Genomic DNA, 23,629 nt, shown 5'->3' with positions numbered 1-23,629 from the left:
TATACAGCCAACGAGGAAGACGATGAAATGTATTAAAAGCGGCTTCTCTTTAAATATGTAAATGTGGGAAATACTAAATACTATCGAAAGAAATATATTACTGAAGTGGAAACATACAAACAATGTCATATTTGCAAGAAATATCTTGGATAAGGTACTTATGACGAACGAAATAACGTGATAGGATAAGAATTCTATGTATTTAATTACTTCCTAAATACTTATCACTTAGTTTGTGTATCAGTTGAATTCGGGTTATCAAACAGCGTATGATAAACTTACTGAGTACATTCACTTACGCTGTGATGAATATCTGTCCCACTCCCGCGTGTAAACAAATTCTTTAGCACCTTACTATGTACGAGAGTTCTCCAAAGGGAAATAACTTGGACGTATCTCGAAACCGGCGTATTAATGTAGGCAATTTCAATTGAATTAATGATAATTATCATTAATCCAATGATGCATGCAATGATTCTTCTAGAGAGAGCAACTATCTAGTAAAAGATATCTGCAACATATCCACAATTGAATTAATGATCTTTTTACAATGAATTGTTGCTCTCTTTAATAAATAGAATATTAAATCATTTGTACCGAGCTCCAACTTAAATTTTGCAAGCAATAATTCCACCACATTAATGCGCACATCAATTTGATTGATGAGAGCAATAATAGCAATATAAATTAATTTGATGCACACATCAATTCAATTATTGTGTGCAATATTTCAATTGTTGCACACATCAATTCAATTATTACAGATATCATTAAAGGGACTGATTCACAATTTTCCCCATAATTTTCTTTTTCACCTTTAATGATCAAAATCTACTGTCTAATGTGTTTAAAAGAGTTCACATAAAAATTAAGGTTATACATTATCACAGAAGCTCATTATAGAGAGTTTACTGTTTGTTTTGTAAACAAAGATTACGGTATGTTATTGTTTACGAAATTTTCAAAAGAAATGGATATCGATCTAAGTTTATTATATCTTTAACATTTCAAGCATTTTTGGGGTAAATGTGTCATCTAAAAGTTGAAATTTGTGACTGTGCAAAATTAAGATGCTTTATTTTACAAAATCAATATTTCACTTGTTTGTTTACAATAAAGACCCGAGTCTTTGTTTACATAACACAGATTTAAGGCTAAAATATCGCTTTTATTCTTGCATTCAAAAGGTCAAAATTTTGGCTGTCAACACTAAATGAGTTAAACTTTTAATCTTTACCATCAAAAATGAAAAATATTTTTATCAAAAATTGTGAACCAGTCCCTTTAAATTAATTAATATCTTCAGTTATCTGAGTTTATGTTAATTTTGGTGCTCCTTAAAGACTATATAGTCAAGAAAATGTTAAAATAACCAGTAGTAAGTTGAAGCTGTGCACCGGAGACCCTGTCTGAAGATGTGATCCTGCTACCCTTGAGGTTTATGGACAGAACAAACATTAAACAAGACTCACTAAATAACAACAAGTGTTTTCATTTTAAAGTTTAATGAAGAAAATTTTCCAAAGCCATCAGAGCAGCTTTGATGATCGACAGTTAAAAACAAGCTATCAATTTAAAATTGGTTTTGGCACCAAGGATTCATTTCCCCATATCTAATAACTACAAACATTTCACCTAACATCATGAAACTTTGTAGTTTTCGCAATAATGATTAAGACATTAGGAATAAAAAAGGCAGTGGATCATGTTTTACAAAAGGAGTAATGACTTGGAAATTGTATTGAGTCGCACATTTCAAAACTTCCTGTATACTATTATCACGTGGTTTTGTGAACTACTTCCTTGCTTTGGTATCAACCAATATTACAAGCAGAGTAAATAAACTAATATAGTGTTTGGTTCTTTCATCAGTCAAACATAAATTTTTATTTGATGTAAATTTACAGCCTGAAGTAGAAATAAGTTCAGAAAGAAACTTGTAAATCTTTTTACCTCAGACAATACAGTAGATTGATCTGCATGACTAATTAACTGAACATATTTTTCACATAAATGTACAGTGTATTAGCGTGGTGATGTTTGACCTCACAAAGGTCTCGTTTCTCGGTACCCACACTACGTGTACAGAGAACATACACTACATACACAAAATCAACTTGTTACCTAGGTTACACATAGGACATGAATTCATTATCCACTGTAACTATATCCACTATAATTATATAGTGTGCAAATTCACACCCTGAGGTGAAGACAAAAGGTACACTGAACCCAATGATGTCAAAAAGCTTTGAAGATATTGACATATTGCAGCTAAAACTTCCAACTCAAGTTAATGCACCTTTCATTTCTTCCTCAGTATTAAATAGCTCATCTTCCCAGGATTCTCCAGCAGAAGTCACTTCCTGTTTCCTCTGAGATCTTTTGGAATCTGTCTCACCAATAGAGCACTGTTTATGATTTTTCACAGCACTAGCAGCTGAACTGTCGGAATAGCTATCACACACATAATTTTCACCCCCCTTAATTTCATGTATATTTTTTCCAATTTTGCTAAAATCTGGATGTTCCACACAGTTGCATTTTTGACCTCGACTCTTTACAACATCTTGACCTTTTAAAAATCTGACATTTTTGTCCTCCTGAAAATTTTTTGCTCTTCCCCTTCCTCTCGCAGGTTTAGATTTCCTGTGGTCATTTAGGTATCTATAAGGTCCATCTGAGTGATTCTGAAGAAGGTTACAGTTGTCGATACTCTGTTTCAATGATTTCTTCTTTCCAAGTAACAAGATTCCAAGAGACTGCTGGCAAAGAAGGGAATCGATGCCGGAGATGTGAACTTGTTGAATCTGTTGGAAGAAAATAAAGAGGATGTGCATCAAATAGACAATCTGTCACATAATTATATCAATACTACTACATGAATGTACAAATTCATGTAAATCTATAGTGAAGGTACACGCAAGTCAAAGAACTGCAATCATGATGTTTAGAATTTGTGCAAGTTTTGGAACTAATTTTAAAAACCAACTTTTATTTGCAACAACTTTATTTTATGATTTACCAGTGATGAACTGGATCTCGGCTACTACTAACGACTTTATTTCACGATTTACCAGTGATGAAGTGATTCATGGCGACTATCAAATAGTCAAGAGACATTAAAGGCGAGAAATGCTTGCGATGACGAACCTCGCAAAAATTTCTTGCATGCAAGTTAAAGTAAGTTTACAGGAAATATTGATATTCCAATAATCAGCAAAATAAACAAATGAATGCAGTGCTTCCTATATGCACTACCACTTTCTGTCCAGGACCATTTTGGTATTGTAAAGAGGGAGGCATTACATTCCTGTTAGAGATACACTGTGCAGATTTAATGACATAAAAACCATTTTTACATACCAACACACATATAGGCCAATTATACGAGTTCTCTAGCTTATTACTGTGTTCTTATTTTCAAATAACAAATGGACATATTATTCACTTCTGTCAGCTTTGTTACATAAAGCCTTATAAATTGTAATTCACCATAATCATGTTTTAACACTTGTGTACAGACTGGCCATAAGTGTACAGCTTCATTATCAGGGTATACATGTAAAGTCATGACAATCTGAAAACAGGCGGCAGACGACAAACAACAAGGATGGCATTACAACAAGGTTTTATCATATATTGACTACATATATTGACTTTTTGTGAAAATAAATGCTTTTATGGATTGGATGCTTTGAAGATGTTATTTTAATGTTTTACATAAACACTATATGCCAAGTCTGGCCTTGCCCAGGAGTCAGCACTTCTACCCCAGGAATGATGAAAATTTACAATTTTTCATAGAGGCTTCCTGCTCTAAATGACTATGCATTTAGTTTTTCTTACAGACGTGCAGTTGTAGAGAAGATTTTTGAAAATAGGTCAATTTATGCCCCCCCCCCCCCCCCCCCCCCCCCCAGGGAGTCATGAAATTTACAATCTATGTCTCTCTTGACCCAAAGATGCTTCAAACCAAATTGAAATGAATTGGAAGGGTAATTATCAAGAAGTTGAAAATCTGTCAATTGTTAAGGACAATGCATGAAGGACACAGACCAATTGCATGTGACTCAGATGACCTACTAAAACATGCATTACACATATGATAAAACACATATGATAATCTGTTAATCTCTGTAACAGATATTTCTTATGTCTTGCCAATTCTAAAAATTAGCTTGGTGAATCACTGTGTATGTTAATTATCTTTCATTTGATAACAAAATTTGTATTACACAACAATTAATTCTTGGGGAAAGAATGGGTGTTTTATGGATCGGATACCTTCATACTACTGATACTTAATAGGAACTAAATGGATATTTAGAAGGAGCAGGTAGCCCTTTACCAAAATTGTAAATTTCATGATCCCAATGTATGGTTTTAGTTCCAGGGTAAGCCAAAATAGTCATATGCATATGCTTAATAACTGTGTGATAACAATTGAACATTCTTAACTTCGTACTACTACTCTTTCAATTCTTTTCAAACTTGGTATGAAGCATCTTTGGGAAAAGCATTGCAAATTTCAGGACTGCTGCACCCTCAGGATTAAATTTCCTGATCTCTGGTGGTTAGGGCATTTGCTTCTTATAAGGAGGGTCCAGGTCCAATTCTCTATCCCAGAGCCACATCGTATCACATCAAATCCCAGAAACACATCAAATCTCTATTGCAGAAGCACATTAAATCTCCCTATCCCAAAGCCACATCAATTCTCTATCCCAGAGCCACATCAAATCTCTATCGCAGAGCCACATCAAATCTCTATCACAAAGCCACATCAATTCTCTATCCCAGAGTCACATCAAATCTCTATCCCAGAGCCACATCAAATCTCTATCACAAAGCCACATCAATTCTCTATCCCAGAGCCACATCAAATCTCTATCCCACAGCCACATCAAATCTAAGGCATTTGTGCCCTCCAATATGAAAGATCCGACGGGATGGATAATCCTGTTACAAAAAACACGTCTCACCTTTTCTGGTTCTTTGAATGACCCCCTCAGGAAAACTATGGAGTCTTCTCCCTGGACGTGGAGACCACACAGCTCACAGAATTTTGCACAGGCAGACAAACTATCAAACCAGAGAAGCTCTGCCAAGTGTTGGACTGGATATCTCAGAGCTTTAGAGCTGTAACCGTGACTCATGATTTTCAACGTATTCCTGAAATATGATGGATAGATAATATAATGAACAACAAGAGGCCCATGGGCCACATCGTTCACCTGAGTCACCTCTTTCCATATATATTTGCATGTAAAACCTTAGTCCCTATTGTGGCCTGATTTTTACAAACTTGAATCTGCACCATGTCAGGAAGCATTCATGTAAATGTAAACTGCTTTGTCCCAATGGTTCTTGAGAAGAAGATTTTTAAAGACTTTTCTTTGCATATTTTCATTTAAAGAAAAGTCTTTTAAAAACTTTGATCCCCTATTGTGGCCCCAACCTATCCCTGGAAGCCATGATTTGAACAAACTTGAATCTGCACTATGTCAGGAAGCTTTCATGTAAATGTCAGCTCTTATGGCTCATTGGTTCTTGAGAAGAAGATTTTTAAAGATTTTCCTATATATTTCAATGTAAAACTTTGATTCCCTATTGTGGCCTCATCCTACCCCTGGGGGCCATGATTTGAACAAACTTGAATCTGCACATGTCAGGGAGCTTTTTACGTAAATGTCAGCTCCTCTGGCCCAGTAGTTCTTAAAAAGAAGATTTTTAAATGACCCTACCCTAATTTTACATTTTTGTGACCTGATTTTAAAACAATTACAGATGCACAAGTCTGTTGATTCTAGGACTCAAATCTACAAGAGCCCAAAAAAAGAGTTCTGCCATATATGGCCACATCATCTTAATCATAGATCACAGTGAACTTGATTTTTGATTCTATCAAAGATGTATTTACTGACCAAATTTGATGATTCTAAACCAAATAATTGTCCAGCTACGAGTCAGACAGGATTTTGACCTATTTGGCCATATCGTCTTAATCAAAGGTTACAGTGACCTAACTTTAAAGTGTGACCCACCCTCTACTCAAGATGTATAAAATAACAAAGTTTGATGACGAGCTGGACGCGAAGCAGCACAGATGGATACAATTGCCATACCATAATATGTCACGTTTTACACGGCTGTATAACAACTTTAACCTAGGCTGATGGTTGGTGATAGGGCTTTCAAATTTCACTTCCTTCCTTGTGACAAGACCTTTCTTAAGGTACCAGAATTACTTTGCTGCCATACAGGGGCATCAGTTTTTCACAATCTCATCTTGTTTATATTTTTAAACACAGGAAACTAGCAAGAAAATTACTGTTCTTAATAAGTATGCAAGCACACATCTGTAATTCTGAATTCACTTGGAGTTCTATACAGTTATTAGAGCAGGATAATAATAGGTGCACTTACTAGGCAGATTAAAGCGTTTACCTAGTAGTTCATAATAATAAGCTTAGATCGATAGTCCTGTCACTCATTGTATTATGAGACTGGATATTTACACAGTTAGTCTGGGACAAAATACGGCGACATCCAGGGTGTGAAATGGAAATCCGTGGGCGAGGCGAAGCTGTATTATGTCTTAAACTGCCCGCGTAACAGATCTATACCTCAGAAAACCTTCAGAGTTTAGCAATATGTTCAATAGATATTATTCAATTATTAAATTGAACACCATGTATCACAATGAACATCTTATAATCACAAAAACTTCACAATTATAGATATGAACAATAAAATTAGATGTTTTTTGTGCCTGTGGTGTGTCGTTATGTGCTATTTCTATTTACAGCACTAAATTATCTACTTACAGCGCTAAATATCTACTTACAGTGCTAACTATCTACTTACAGTGCTAAATATCTACTTACAGCGCTAACTATCTACTTACAGCGCTAACTATCTACTTACAGTGCTAACTATCTACTTACAGCACTAAATTATCTACTTACAGCGCTAAATATCTACTTACAGTGCTAACTATCTACTTACAGCACTAAATTATCTACTTACAGCGCTAACTATCTACTTACAGCACTAAATTATCTACTTACAGCGCTAAATATCTACTTACAGTGCTAACTATCTACTTACAGTGCTAACTATCTACTTACAGCGCTAAATATCTACTTACAGTGCTAACTATCTACTTACAGCGCTAACTATCTACTTACAGTGCTAACTATCTACTTACAGCACTAAATTATCTACTTACAGTGCTAACTATCTACTTACAGCGCTAACTATCTACTTACAGTGCTAACTATCTACTTACAGCACTAAATTATCTACTTACAGCGCTAAATATCTACTTACAGTGCTAACTATCTACTTACAGTGCTAACTATCTACTTACAGCGCTAAATATCTACTTACAGTGCTAAATATCTACTTACAGTGCTAAATATCTACTTACAGTGCTAACTATCTACTTACAGCGCTAAATATCTACTTACAGTGCTAACTATCTACTTACAGTGCTAACTATCTACTTACAGCACTAAATTATCTACTTACAGCGCTAACTATCTACTTACAGTGCTAACTATCTACTTACAGTGCTAACTATCTACTTACAGCGCTAAATATCTACTTACAGTGCTAACTATCTACTTACAGTGCTAAATATCTACTTACAGTGCTAACTATCTACTTACAGTGCTAACTATCTACTTACAGCGCTAACTATCTACTTACAGCGCTAAATATCTACTTACAGTGCTAACTATCTACTTACAGTGCTAACTATCTACTTACAGCGCTAAATATCTACTTACAGTGCTAACTATCTACTTACAGCGCTAACTATCTACTTACAGTGCTAACTATCTACTTACAGCACTAAATTATCTACTTACAGCGCTAAATATCTACTTACAGTGCTAACTATCTACTTACAGTGCTAACTATCTACTTACAGCGCTAAATATCTACTTACAGTGCTAACTATCTACTTACAGCGCTAAATATCGACTTACAGTGCTAACTATCTACTTACAGCGCTAAATATCTACTTACAGTGCTAACTATCTACTTACAGCGCTAAATATCTACACCGATATCTTGACAGTTTAGTTCCAGTGCTTTTAAAGAAATCATTCGTGTACATTTGAAATATTAATATTACTATGATTTACTTCATTCATTTCATAAAATGATTAATGATATGTGTGGATTTTATGTTACACAATGGTAGCTCTTATATATGAAACATTCATCCGTATGTTTTATTTATCTGGATGATTTTGCATGCAACCAAGGTGTCCAGATTACTGAGGCTCAACAGTACATGTATATCAAATTTATAGGACTTGCACGGAAAGGATCGTTTTGTGGTGTTAAAGAAAGAATTGACATGTAAAAAGCCAATGGAATTTGATATTTAATCAATATTTAATACCTACATACTGTCAAGTCTGTCACAATGAGTTCAGTGGATTTGTTTTTAGGCAAATATCAGCGAGACGTACCACATTTGTCATGCAAATCAAATAAAAAATTACAGTTCAGTAAAATATTTTTATAATATTTAAGAATAGTCAATCTTTTAAACTTTGGTATTTTAAAAATGAATGAAAAAATTCTTGACAGGACATAAAACAAACAAGAACATTCCTATGTTGTTAAAAGATATACTGACTTGATTTGTCTTCATCACAAGTAAACATCAAATGTGCTGTAAATTAATCAAATACAGAATGGTCATCAAGTCACTAAATTCTAGTTGATTATAAACAAGATGCTTACCTCTGTAAAAGAGTTAGATTTCTGTGGAAGGCACAGAGCAGAAGAGGATTCTGGGTAAACAACTCAGATTTAAGATGTTTTAAAACACACCTGTAGTTCCCTAAGTAGAATGCCATGCATAAATTGTAAGAGATCTTCATCAATGTGTGCTCTCTACAAAATACCAGAAAGAAACATAACATCAATGTGTGCTCTCTACAAAATACCACAGACACAGAACATCAATGTCTGCTCTCTACAAAATACCACAGACACAGAACATCAATGTCTGCTCTCTACAAAATACCACAGACACAGAACATCAATGTGTGCTCTCTACAAAATACCACAGAAACAGAACATCAATGTGTGCTCTCTACAAAATACCACAGACACAGAACATCAATGACTGCTCTCTACAAAATACCACAGAAACAGAACATCAATGTGTGCTCTCTACAAAATACCACAGACACAGAACATCAATGACTGCTCTCTACAAAATACCACAGAAACAGAACATCAATGTCTGCTCTCTACAAAATACCAGACAGAAACAGAACATCAATGTGTGCTCTCTACAAAATACCAGACAGAAACAGAACATCAATGTCTGCTCTCTACAAAATATCAGACAGAAACAGAACATCAATGTCTGCTCTCTACAAAATACCACAGAAACATAACAATATCATAAAACTGGTTTTATGTTTAATTTCTTTCTTGATTCCTTCAAATATAATATAATGAGGAACAACATGAGGAGCACATTGTGTGAGTTTCAAAATCAATCGGGATAATTCAAATATCCATTTAATAGTAAACTATGAACTTAAAAATGACTTTGTCCTTGGATCCACAATACAATTCAAACACATTCAAAGACTCAATAGATCTACATTGTAAATGAAAAAGAATGAAGATCTAGTTTTATTCATGAAAGTTTTTTAATTCATGTCATTTCAAGAGTTTTCATGATTGTTTCTTTCATTTTTGTTTTAGTAGGTCAAAATGATATTTTCTCACTCATAAATTCACATTAATTACAAACAAAAGGCCCATGGGCCACATAGCTCACCTGAGGCCCATATTTAAAGATTTTCCATATAAATATTATAAATATTATTCCCATGTAAAACTTTGATCCCTATTATGGCTCCATCCTATTCCCGGGGGCAATGACTTTAACAAACTTGAATCTGCATTATGACAGGAAGCTTTCATGTAAATGCAAACTTCCCTGGCCCAATTGTTCTTGAGAAGAAGAGTTTCCCTATATATTTGTATGCAAAACTTTGATTCTCTATTGTGGCCCCAACCTACCCCCATGGGCCATGATTTTAATAAACTTGAATCTGCACTATCTCAGGAAGCTTTCGTGTAAATGCAAACTTCCCTGGCCCAATTGTTCTTGAGAAGAAGAGTTTCCCTATATATTTGTATGCAAAACTTTGATTCTCTATTGTGGCCCCAACCTACCCCCAAGGGCCATGATTTTAATAAACTTGAATCTGCACTATCTCAGGAAGCTTTCGTGTAAATGTAAACTTTTCTGGCCCAGTGGTTCTTGAAAAGATTTTTAAAGATTTTCCCTTTATTCGCATGTAAAACTTTGATTCCCTATTGTGGCCCCAACCTACCCCAGGGGTCATGGTTTAAACAAACTTGAATCTGCACTATGTCAGAAAGCTTTCATGTACATTTCAAATTCTTCTGGCCCAGTGGTTCTTGAGAAGAACATTTTTAAATAACCCTATCCTAATTTTGCATTTTTGTGATTCTTTCTCCTTTGAAGGAGGCAAGGTCCTTCATTTGAACCTTCACTCAAGGATGCTTTTTGCCAAGTGTGGTTGAAATACGCAGGTTTCGAGATACACCCGAGTTATTTTCCTTTGGAGAACTCTCGTACATAGTGAGGCGCGAACCAATTTGTTTACACGCGGGAGTGGGACTAATATTCATCACTGCGTAAGTGAATGTATTCAGTAAGTTTCTCATATGCTGTTTGATCAACCGAATTCGACTGATACACAAACTAAGTAAATGATAAGTATTTAGGGAGTAATTAAATACATAAAATTCTTATCATATCACGTATATTTCGTTGGTCATAAGTACCATATCTAAGATATTACTTGCAAATACGACATTGTTTTTATGTTTCCACTTTAGTAAAACATTTCTTTCGATAGTATTTTGTATTTCCCACATTTACATATCAAAAGATAAGCCGCTTTTAATACATTTCATCGTCTTCCTCGTTGACTGTAGGTCCACTCTGTCCCACTTATTCATTCAAAGTTCCACTAAATGCACCTCCTACACAGAAGAGTTTGTATCTCGAAACTGGCGTATTGGCCAAGTGGTTCTGGAGAAGAAGTCCAAAATGTGAAAAGTTTACAGACAGTCGGACGATGAACAACAGGTGATCAGAGAAGCCTATTTGAGCTTTCAGCTCAGGTGAGTTAGAAATAAGGTTTCACAAAAACTTTCGTACGTATGATTATCAAGCAGATAAAATAAAATTAACATAAGGTGTTACCTTGTATGTTTTGGTAGTTCATAATAATGTTGTAAAGCTTCTGTTTGACCTAGATTGAAAATGAGATAGAGGCTCTCAAATTCAGTTCTGTTTTGAAGACAACAGTCACAAGATGTATACAGGGACAGGAGCTGTTTCAAACATTCCTGTGTATGCTGGTCATTTATTTTGGGATCAAATCGATCAAACGTTTCTTGACATAACCTGGTAGAAAAAAATTATGTCATGAAGTATTCATATAAAGTCACACACTGACAATTAGGCCAATCAAAATTAATCGTTAGATTATCATCCCCATCCGCCCCTCAAAAAAGGGCCCACCCTGATTTTTTTTTTATTTTCGCAAAAATTACGATTTCAAACAAACTTGCTTCCTAGTGATCGACATGAGTGAATGATTAAAGTCACAGAATGTTGGTTTAAAATTTATATCTTCTACCAAGGATTCTTTGAATGTTAACTTGATTAACACTTTGTGTGATGCCTTTTGTCATTAATTTTCTTTCTTGGGAAATAAAAATTAAAAAATAAAATCCTCCCACCTGCCCCATATTTTTTGTGACCCCGGATGATAATCTACTAATTAAGTTGAACTGGCCTAACAAAGACCATATATCTCCATTTTCAACTTGATGACCAATCTGCTATAGTACATACAGTATGTATTATAACGTACAATTTTATTATCGACAAGATTATTGTGACATATAAATAATTTTGAGCATCCTGTGTGATCATTTATGTTGCGAGATTGCACGTAACTGTTTATATTTTATAAGATTGCACGTAACTGTTTATATTTTATAAGATTGCACGTACCTGTTTATATCTTATAAGATTGCACGAAACTGTTTATATCTTATAAGATCAATTGTGATAGTTTAGAAATAAAGGGCTGTAATGCAGAGCTAAAAGTCTTTTTGGTCCCTGTAGCACTCAAAATTTACATACTTTAAAGAAAGACTAAATCTTTGTTATTTCATAAAACAGGTCATGTCCAATACAATTTCACAAAATTTTTCTCCTGATATTTAGTTGTCAAACCTACATGTAAGACGTTTTACATAAGTAGCGACTGGTCCACATACGTCGCATCATCTATAACCTTACAGGTCACATGACCTTAAAAATTGAGGTTATGTGTCATGGTGGGTGTTAGCAGGATAAAGAACCTCACTGCTACAGTCTTGAGTGCAACACAAGGGTCAAAATTTGTGGCACTTCATCTGGTGACATCTTCATGTAAGTAAAAACTTCTCAAATGAGACAAACAAACAAAACTTTCTACAATGTTTGAAAAATTATTAATATCGATAAATAGCATTTAAGTATTGCAGTAGCATATTGTACATTATCTATAACTGCAATAATCTTACACAGTCTAATAACACTGATTTTCAATAAGAATTTAAACTGTCTTTTCAGATTTCTTTGTATCAACAGAATTCACTGAGTATTGTCCTACACAACACACTACAGAGACTAAACTTCACACTTACATGCAGGTGTTGAAATATACAAACAAGCCAATGAAATGATATATATTAAAATTTATTATTCGTTCTGCCAAATTGAGTAATTATTACTTGCATGGAAAGTTACGTGTAATACCTATATCCTGAGTAGATGTAGAATCTGACTGTGTCTTCTAATAGACTGACTGCTTCCAGGCCTCCAATCTGCTGAATAGTCATATCCTGTCTCACGGCCCGCAGTCTGTCGAATATGAAATCATACACCTCATTCCAAGGTCTGCCTTCAATTAATGAAACCCTGTTTTGAAAAAAAAAAATCTGCTTATTGCTTTTAAAGTAATAGAATAGCTTATTAGAGAAAATCCATATCATTCACATCTTGCTAGATGTCAAAGACTCAATGGTACAATAACTACATCTACATGACCAATGGGGGTTTTTTTTGTTTGGAGGGGAGGGGGTTGTTTTTGATATGGTACTAATGGTAGCTGCTGTTCAGTCTATTTAAGAAATTATATGTTTAAGATTGTGAAAAAGAAATTTGAATGATCTCTGAGGTGGAGATATTTTGTTGGAAAATGATCCCTGAGGTTGAGGGATTTGTTGGAGAATGATCGCTGAGGTTGAGGGATTTGCTGGAGAATGATCGCTGAGGTTGAGGGTTTATGTTGGAGAATGATCTCTGAGGTTGAGGGATTGTTGGAGAATGATCCCTGAGGTTGAGGGATTTTGTTGGAAAATGATCCCTGAGGTTGAGGGATTTTGTTGGAAAATGATCCCTGAGGTTGAGGGATTTTGTTGGAAAATGATCCCTGAGGTTGAGGGATTTGTTGGAGAATGATCCCCGATGTGAAGAAATTTTGTTAGAGAATGATCGCTGAGGTTGACAGATTTTCTTGGTAAATAATTGATCCCTGAGATTGAGAGATTTTGTTGGTAAATATGTACTAAGTACCAGAGAGGGAAGTCTTTATATTCAAACATTATAATGAAAACAGAGTGAGTTATTCTCTGTAATTCTGATAATGAAACTATTTTTATTCTACTACTGTGATGTTTGTAACATGTACAAATGACAGTTCTTGTCTAAGAAACATTCTGTCTGACATCATACCTTGATGTCAAGGTATAAAATCAGTGTTGTGCTTGCAGTCTCCTATTGGACTTTTGCGAGAAGGGCTAGCTGACTTTTATAATCAACGGCTGACTTTGACACGAGCAAAATGTACGGAAACCTTTTCGTGACATATCTGTATACATGAAATTAATGATGAACCAATACAATATACAGATATGATCAAGTTTTCTAAGCATGATAGAGTTGTAACTACGAAACTGATGCATAATGTACACACGAACTACAACCGGAAATGCATGGTACGACTTCAATAAATTCACTTAAGTAAATCTTTAACATTTATTCATAGATTCAATGAAATTGATTGTTTTAGAATTTGTGATATTTTCACAAGACATGTTACATATATAATGTACAAACGACAAAAGAGAACACAAAATAATCGGTATTACATGAGATAGCAGGGTTTTATCCAGCATTTAGATGTTACTACCCATTTTATATTTAAGGGGAATTTTTGAGAAATCCAGTCATGAGCTTCCAGGGGGATGGGGATGGGGGACATCCATGGAATATAATATCCAGATTATAACAGCATCATATAAATTGATTAATTACTCATTTTATCTATATTGTAAGTCTGAAAATTATAGAAAATGACTTAGAATATATAAAAATGATTTTTGTTGAAAATTCTCAAACAATTTTGTGAAATTTCTACAAATGAAGGGGATTTTTTATCTGTGGAAGGGGAAATATCCATTTGTTGCCAAAGGGGAAAGGTACCTTTTACCAGTAGTAAAAACAACCTAGATAAATCCCTGGATAGCTATTATAAACTGTCAGAAAATATAAAGAGCATCCACTCACTCCATAAATACGTACATTTTCTTTATCAAATTACGTTTATTCTTTGGTTGTATCGATGCATGTATCTTCAAAAGCATTTGTATTTACATTTCCTACTGGGGTTTTTCCTGTGATAACCTTTGAACCTTCAGTGTAATGATAATTCCATAGACAACATCTTGTAAATCAGCGTGTGTCACGAGGTCAGTACCTAAAGGCGCGAGTACCAAAACATGGAATGTCGTGTGTATTTCAAATCTTAAAGAATGTATACCTTCATTTTTTATTTCAAATGTACATATATAAGTAATCAGTGTGAAGCTTGTGGGGTATGTGAGTAATTAACTATATTGGAAAAGACAATAATTCATGTATAACGATGAGTATTTCATATTGTTAGAGGTCCAATGTCTAAAAAAAATGGAAATTGAGACATTTCACGAGACTTTATGATCATTCATCTTTCAAATTAAGTTAAAACTAGCCATGTTCAGTACCCAGTAAATTTGAATCCCTGTTCATTTCCATTATTGTACTCTTTTTTATGTGACCTAATATCCCCATAAATATCTGTAGGTCACCTGAGTCACTCAGGTGACCTATTGCAATTAGTCAGCATCTGTCGTCGTGAGCCGTGCGTTAACAGTTGAACACTTTAAAATTTAACTTTTGCTTGATAACTACCATTTTAATTCTTTTTTAATTTGGTATGAAGCATCTTTGGGACAAGGGAGGATATATTAAAAATTTCGGGCTAGGGGATATATTACAAATTTCAGGACTCCTACATGCAAGTCCTAAGGAGGCCTTAAGGGTGGAGCAAAAACAACCAAAAATTGACCAATTTTCAAAACTCTTCCTCTCTACAACCTCATATCTGTAAGAAAATCTAAATACACAGACATCTAGAGCAGGACAGCCTCTACCCTTATTGTATATTTCATGATTTCCGGGATAGAGGTTTTGACTCCAGAGTGGGGCCAAAATTGGTTTATAATGTAGAGTTTATGTGTAAAGCATTCAAATGGCATTAAATAAAAAGAATTGTGGATTCACTGCTTTCATTACCGTAGTCTGCAACCCCCCCCCCTCCTTCAAAGTTCTGTTTAAATGTCAGTATTAAAAACAGATTAATCGGAGGCAGGGACCAGACTATAGGCTATCACTCACGAGCATATTTTACATCCAGTATTCATGTTAATTATAATTATGACCAAATACGAACTTCATACTGGATACAATGATTATAGATAGATATAAAAATCAATGGGGTTCGAATTGACAGCTACCCAATATGGCTACATCAACAAAAGAAATCATTTGAAGCTGTGAGTTTTAGGTTAAAATGGGGCTTTAGTGAATGTTTAGACAGACGTATAGCGGGAAAATGTGTTGGGATTTTTTGATAGTTTGAGGCAGCAATGCAAGAATACAGTGACATAAGGCCTCAATTGTGCACAGATTTTTCAGCACTGTAAATCAAAGGTTTTTATACGGGGTGGATCTGTAGCTCTCTGGTATATCCCAATATTATCCCAGAGAGCTAAAGATGATGTACATGCAATTCCAAAATGTCGTTACATTTAACTTGCTTTGTGTTGTGTGTGTTTGATTGAATAAACCTGCATAACAACTTTATACATTTTTATAATAAAAGAAACGCAAAGCTCTTGCATAATAAACTTACATTAGATTCATCATGATGCAATAAATTTTTAAATCTGCGCAAATTAAAATTTTACACCTAGGTTGCCTTGTGTTTATTTTTTGGTAATTGTCGGATAAATGAAATAAGTTCAGATGGTTTGAAATGCAACATGCCTACCGTAACAATATACATGTATATACCAACAATTCGATATTTCATATATTTAACGATATCGTGCTTCCATACAATACGCAGGTTTAAATGTCCAAGTCAGTTGTTGACTGTAAAAGTCAGCCCTTCTCACGAAAATCCATTAGTATCACACCTGATCTGTCTCAAATGTTTGTCCATCTCTTTCAAAGTGTCAATGCATGCACATTTTCAATAAAATTCCCTCCCTGGGGCCTAAATTATATATATTTGAGGCACAAGAGTTTCACAATCATACCACATTTAAAGTAAAAAACTGAAAAAATCCTGATGTAAGTAAATAATGTGCTATTTGGACCATAACCTTGAAGTCTTGACCACATGGCCAAAATCAGCCAAAGTATCTGAAACCTACTGATCCAATGGTTTTGTCCATCAAATTTCCTCCATAACAGTAGAAAGTGACAGCACATTTTACTGTAAAATCTGGTACAACTTTCAAAATGTCTGGTATACATGAATCTCATTTTAAAAGCTATGGCTGAAGATATGACTGTGTTCATGGCAGATGGAGATATACAATAGTTACTGAATAACAAATGTCTATAATGTGTATGAAATTAAACAAGAGGCCCATGGGCCACATCACTCACCTGAGTCACCTTGGCCCATATTAAAAGATTTTCCCTTTATATTCGCATGTAAAATTTGATCCATATTGTGGACCCAACCTACTCCTGGGGGGCCATGATTTTTATCAAACTTGAATCTGCCCTATGTCAGAAAGCTTTCATGTAAATTTCTTTGGTCTAATGGTTCTTGAGAAGGTTTTTAAAGATTTTCCCTAAAAATTTGTATGTAAAACTGTGATTCCCTATTGTGGCCCCACTCTAACCCCAGGGGTCGTGATTTTAACAAACTTGAATCTGCACTATGTCAGACTGCTTCCGGCCCAGTGGTTCTTGAGATGAAGATTTTGAAATGACCCCACCCTATTTTTACATTTTTGTGATCATCTCCCCTTTGAAAATGGCATGGTCATTCATTTGAATAAACTTGAAAGCCCTTCACCCAAGGATGCTCTTTGCCAAGTTTGGTGAAATTGGCCCTGTGATTCTGGAGAAGAAGTCGAAAATGTAAAAAGTTTACAGACGGACGGACAGACAGACGACGGACAACAGGTGATCAGAAAAGTTCACTTGAGCTTTAAGCTCAGGTGAGCTGAAAAGTGTATCAAAATCTTGTAATACACTGTACATCATTTCATCACATCATGAGATAGGAATGTATTGCTTCCTATCTAAAATGGACAAAACTTTATTACAAAAGTTATTACATGTAAGCTAGTTCAAATTTCATCGAAAAAACAATATTGATTCAGAATTTTTCTGAGTTGGGATCTTTATTCAGCTCGCTAAGACCATTTTGATTCCATTAGGCATTCCACATAGCCATCCTTCTCTTCAGGTTACACTAAGGTCACACTAAGAGAGGTCTTTCTTTCTCCGACAGTGTGATATCGTACTTACCTCCCTAATAAGTACTGTACAGTAGTCAGTAACACTGGGCCGGGTCTAAGGTCGACGGTTAAAATCTCGTGTCTCCCTGCTGCTGATCTACTGTACGCCTTCACCATGATGTCTGGATCACCTACCATCCTTCAAGTATTTGCAAACATAAAATAACATGTAGTATTTCCCCATTTCAAATTTATGATACTTAGAACTTTGAAATCAATACCAGTGCTTTATATTTAAGGTTATTACATGTATAGCACAATTTCTGATCTATTTTTGTAATTATGTACCTACCAATCCTTTCCTTGGGACTATATGTTAAACTTGAACATGGAGATTGTGATTAGAGTTCTTTCTTTGTGTACTCTTAATCAAAATCAATTCAGAGAAATATCCGTGTTACCGGTCTTCTTCAGTCGTGTTTATCTGTCATAGCAACGACTGAAGACTGGTAACACGGTCGAAATATTTATACAAAGTGTGTAGAGTTTTTTTAACTACATGTATATATATACACATACCTTCATTTGTCTTGGATGTTAGTGGGTGCACAACAATGATCCTCAATGTCCCTTTATACAAACCCCTAAGCAGTGGTGAAAAGTAGAAAACACTTGTCCATCAGACATACCTTCTTCCTACCCCTGAGCACTTCCCCTAGTGGATGTTTGTCCATTAATAAAAGACATACTTACTTTCCAGAGGTTATAAAACTTTTTTGAGCACGTTTTCATACTCAAACTCAGTGCTCTAAATTGTACTCAAATAAGTATAGGTTATAAAACTTTTATAAAATCATTCTCATACTCAAATGGAGTACATGCTGAAGATTTTTCGAGTATACTTCGGAGTTTGCTCAGAGTTGTATTCAAAATAAACATGGCTGAGTATGAGTATGGTAAAAGTTTTCTAACCTCCAGGCCTGGGCATTTTCTTGGTGGATGGTTGTCCATTACATATATACTTACTTTCCAGACCTGGGCACTTTCTCTAGTGAATGCACTAGTTCTTCTCTCATCCTTCTATAAAAGAATGAAAATGCAATTACTCATCTTGAATAATACCTCATCTCTAGATATTTCATACATGAACAAGAATTAGGGCTCTAAAAATGGATAAAGTAAGTATGAATAAAATAATCAGATCAATGTGCTATGTTTTCTTGCTTTGAAAATTCATGTACAATGTACATCTACTCATACCTTGGAGCTAATTACAACAAAGTGAAAGCTTAAATATAGGTATGAATATTTATAAGATCATTGATTATGACTTGTATTGTTGGACATTGATAATAATACAAAATTATCGACTTAGAATATCTGTATATAAGATTTTTGTTATAAACAAACAAATGTAGAGAACTTCTTCAATGTAAGAGTTTTCTAGAGTTAAAGAAAAATATTACATATCATAATAGCTGACTTCCTTTTGAAACCTGAATGAAAATATGAATATATCAGCAATAATTGTATATTCCTTTTAAATTTAATTGCCTCATCTGAATAGCTCAGTAGGTTAATGTGTCTAATGCATCATCATAGGCACTCGGGACATGGATAATGTAAATAAAGACTATAAAGTATCCGAGAAAATATGAACTACAATTGTGACATTTTTTTCACTCTATGATGAAGATTTTTAGTTTTCTGTAATCTATTTTGCATAATATATACACCAATATACCAGTTCTGAAAAATTGCAATGCGATATTTTTTGTCAACGAACCACAATACAAGAACAGAATCTCTATATTATTGGGCAGCCCTAGTCCTTGGTATATAGGAGACATATCAAACAGGAAACTGAACAAGCAACCATCGCTTATGAAGCAAGCTTAAGACCATTTAGAAAAAAATGTTGGGTCTTTTTCTTTTGGGGAGGGTGTGTGTGTGTGAAATTTCCTTCGTAAAACAGAGTTTGACAATACTGGTGAACAAGAGGTACAAGTCCATTTAAAACAGGAAATTTTGTCCAACTAGACTATTTCTGGATATGATATAAATATCCAAAAATTTAAGATTAATACTTTAATTGTCTAAATGTCTCTCAGTACAGTGGATGTTATAGTAGATTGTTTTGAACATATTATATTGATCAAAAAATCAAAAGGATTGGGAACAAGTTCTAAAAACTTTCAAGTCCCTCTCCTAAAATATTACAATATGTCATGCAAGATAATAATCAACAGGTAAAATGTAAAATGATTACACGAATCTACAAGTTTCTTTTATAAATTTATTATCAGCTGAAAAAATATTTGAAATATTAGTTTGCAGGGGCAAATTAATATCACCGCATACTAACAATTTTACATCAATATTGACCAAGTCAAGCATGAATAGGCGATTAAAAAGATATTTCTAGCTCTAGAGTAATTTTTACATGCAAAAAAGAGATGATATACATCTTTGTTAATATATGTACACAATGTTGAATTTATAAGTTCAACTGAAAAAATGAAAGAAAGCAGAAGTGAGCATTAGCTCACATACACCCCAAGCTCCAACATTGCTTGACAATGTCTCACATTATGAATGACAATGCCATGCATTACTGCAAGAACAGGACATACGGACTCACAATTCTAAGTTCAAAAGGGGCATAACTCCCAGAAAAAGTATTGAATAAAATTTGGGCTTGAAATTCTCAGTTCAAAAGGGGCATAACTCCCAGAAAAATTACTGATTCAGAAACAGAATTCCCTGGAAATATGCACATCTACACAGTGCGTCCTTATTAACTACAAAGTTTCACAAAGTTCTGCTGAGTGGTCTCAGAGGAGTTGCGCTGACAAAAAAGGGACTGACGGACGGGTCGAAAACATTATACCATCCACAACTTCATTGCATGGGGTATAATTATTGAATCAGAATTTCCTGGGAATATGCACATCAGTGATTTTTCTACATTTTTTTTTTACAAGGGTCCTGTGGCTTTCGAATTGGGAAAAATTGTCGACATTTCAGTCAAATTGGGAACAATCAATTTTATCGTAAATAAGTTTTGAAATCATATTAAACATTATATTATTTTTATTTTACACATCTAATTTTCTTTAACCTTCTAAAATTTTAAACTATTCTAACCAAATCATAATTCCAATAACTCTTTGTTAAGTCTTATGTATATAATTCACATCGAATGTTTATTTTTTTAAAAATATGTTTTCCTTTCATAATTTTATTATTGGGAAAAATGCAAGCTAAATTGGGAGAAAATTGACAATTTTTAGGAGGGGAAAGGGCCGAAATTCGGACTCAAAATGGGCCTTAAAAAATCACTGCACATCTACACAGTGTGTCCTTATTAACTACAAAGTTTCACAAAGTTCTGTTGAGTGGTCTCAGAGGAGTTGTGCTGACAAGAAAGGGACTGACAAACTGGTCAAAAACATTATACCATCCGCAACTTTGTTGCATGGGAGTTCTTCAGTGCACAAGTATGAGAAGATAATAATTAAGTGTCAAACCCTGAAAGAGAGTCCTTTTTTATATGCTCACATCACAGGAGCTTGTGTAGGAAAATCAAGACAGCCCCCAAGGAAAAATAAAAATTTATTTTCCTAGAGAGGAGTGTTGATTTCTCTACACAAGCCCCTGAGCTCCTATGTAATTGTAATATCAGACTAATGTGACTTCCCCAACATTTGAATGGCAGTACAGATTTTTAATGCCGATTGTATATAGCAAATTCAACATTTACATCCGGCTTTGTATGACATACACACTGTCATGTATATGTCACGGGATATAATTTATTCATTATCATAATTGTTGTTTAATTTGTTTCATTGACAAATTGACTTGATTTCTAGTCAACTCGTACCCTGACCGACTCGTACCCAGGTCAACTCGTACCCCATAGGTCAACTCGTACCTAAAAGGCAAAAGTCATCTCGTACCCAAGAATCTGCCCATAATGCAATATATCTATGCGCATATAAGTGACATATCGCTTAGGTACGAGTTGTCATCAATTGAAGAGGAGTCAACTCGTAACCAGATTCTTGGGACTTTTACTTTTTGGGTACGAGTTGACCTATTTGGTACGAGTTGACCTGGGTACGAGTCGGTCAGGGTACGAGTTGACTTGACTCCATTGATTTGCATCATTCATTTCTTCATTCATTCTTTCATTCATTCATTGTGTGAGAGTTAATTCCCTTTGATAGTGGTTACTATTATTGGAGTGCCCAGGGGAGTAAGGGTGTGTTAGACTTGTTTTTCTAGTTCTGTGAGTGAGTGTGCATGTCTAACGCTAACTTTCACATCACGCACCCGTTTTTATGATTAAAAATCCTGACACCTCAAGAGACGGACTTGAACTTAAATAGCTTTATAGCATTTGTTCACTGACTATTACTTCAGAAATCTGGATTTTCTAAGCTGTCTTGCATGTAATCTCAGCGAGATTCGTCGAGGCTGGATATTTGGACTGACGCCTCTTCCGAATCTCAGACCAGTGTCACATAAAGTGATTCGGGAAATCTTGCCTGAACTTCAGCCGCTTGTTGCGATTAAAATGGGTTAAATTGAATTTCTTGTCCGCTTCAACTTTTCACCTTAGACATCCTATTAACTCCCTATCACAATGAAACATGCATTTCTTACCTTTACAAGGTGTAAATCCCACAGTAATTCAAGTTGGCTATTTTTGAAGCCATTGCAAACGGCCACCATTTCATATTTTACCTTCTCAACACTGGAGAGTTCTGATATACTACTTCATGACAATTTGTACTATGATTGAAAATACAGAACTTACTGGTTGACAATTACTTTGTACAAAGCATTTAAGCATAAAAATTAAAAGCAATAAAAAGAAAACTGTGTAATATTTAATCAATCTATTTGAAGGCATCCTAAACTATCGGAACTCTTCAGTGTTGAGAAGGTAAAATATGAAATGGTGGCCGTTTGCAATGGCTTCGAAAATAGCCAACTTGAATCCAAATATCCAGCCTCGACGAATCTCGCTGAGATTATCTTGCATGATTACCACGTTACGTTACGTTTACCACTTTCATGATTCCATGATAAATAAACAGCTTTGTCATCTTTACTGCGTTTGGAGTCTACCTGAACTCGGGAAAATTCTTTTATATACAACATTATTTAACCCTCGACATATATATTACCCAATAGTCAATACTGTAAATTGTAATGCAAACATTCATTGGGATATCATGGTACTAAGATAAATCATTCAAATAGGCTTATATATCACAGCACCTTGGGTCTTAATGTATAGATAGCGGGGACACATACAAGTTATTTACATTATGACCCAGACACCTATATACAGTATAACACAACTGATTATAATGTGCATTTTTCACATTGAATATTTTGGTGGATGTCGTCGACATAAGAATATGATCATCATTAGGCCTGTAGTCAACAGTGCTTACAATTTAATCTCATTAAAGGGACACATTTGGCGACACTCTCCGATTATTTTGGAAGGTTTCTGAGCGCCGTGAGCCTTCTCCATCTTCATAATAAACATGCAACGTTGTACTACTGGCATATCTCAAGACTTGAAATCGTATTTATACAAAGCGCTTAGGAGATTATGACAAAGCGTTATAAAAGCTGGCTGCAAAAATTAATAAATCCGGAA

General features: G+C 34.7%; 1 protein-coding gene across 3 annotated transcripts; it reads right to left on the bottom strand.

The window, feature by feature from the left end:
• Positions 1 to 1,486: 1,486 nt before the first annotated feature.
• Positions 1,487 to 23,562, bottom strand: LOC125661829 (SAC3 domain-containing protein 1-like). Of its 3 annotated transcripts, none has more exons than XM_048893949.2 (8): positions 23,418 to 23,562; positions 18,973 to 19,026; positions 18,017 to 18,145; positions 12,899 to 13,060; positions 11,288 to 11,491; positions 8,767 to 8,919; positions 4,986 to 5,175; positions 1,487 to 2,810 (listed from the first exon to the last, which is right to left on the bottom strand). In XM_048893949.2, the coding sequence occupies exons 1-8, from the start codon at positions 23,534 to 23,536 to the stop codon at positions 2,289 to 2,291; spliced, it is 1,533 nt and encodes a 510-aa protein (XP_048749906.2). In that variant the 5' UTR covers positions 23,537 to 23,562; the 3' UTR covers positions 1,487 to 2,288. The 3 variants fall into 3 exon arrangements, with proteins under 3 accessions (XP_048749906.2, XP_048749907.2, XP_056003055.1); XM_048893950.2 differs by lacking the exon at positions 23,418 to 23,562 and adding an exon at positions 22,618 to 22,636; XM_056147080.1 differs by lacking the exon at positions 8,767 to 8,919 and having other exon boundaries at positions 23,418 to 23,543.
• Positions 23,563 to 23,629: the final 67 nt, after the last annotated feature.

The sequence above is a fragment of the Ostrea edulis genome, chromosome 8 (assembly GCF_947568905.1).
Source record: "Ostrea edulis chromosome 8, xbOstEdul1.1, whole genome shotgun sequence".
Lineage (NCBI taxonomy): Eukaryota > Metazoa > Mollusca > Bivalvia > Ostreida > Ostreidae > Ostrea > Ostrea edulis.
Note: the sequence above shows the minus strand (reverse complement) of the source record. Positions and strands in the feature narration are given on the sequence as shown.

Coding starts and splice junctions, on each gene's coding strand:
- LOC125661829 (XM_048893949.2), bottom strand. CDS start 23,536: ATGCCAGTAGTACAACGTTGCATGTTTATTATGAAGATGGAGAAGGCT. Junction 19,027..23,417: donor CCCTTTAATGAGATTAAATT/GTAAGCACTGTT, acceptor ATTCTTTTATAG/AAGGATGAGAGAAGAACTAG. Junction 13,061..18,016: donor GTACAGTACTTATTAGGGAG/GTAAGTACGATA, acceptor TTTTCAAAACAG/GGTTTCATTAATTGAAGGCA.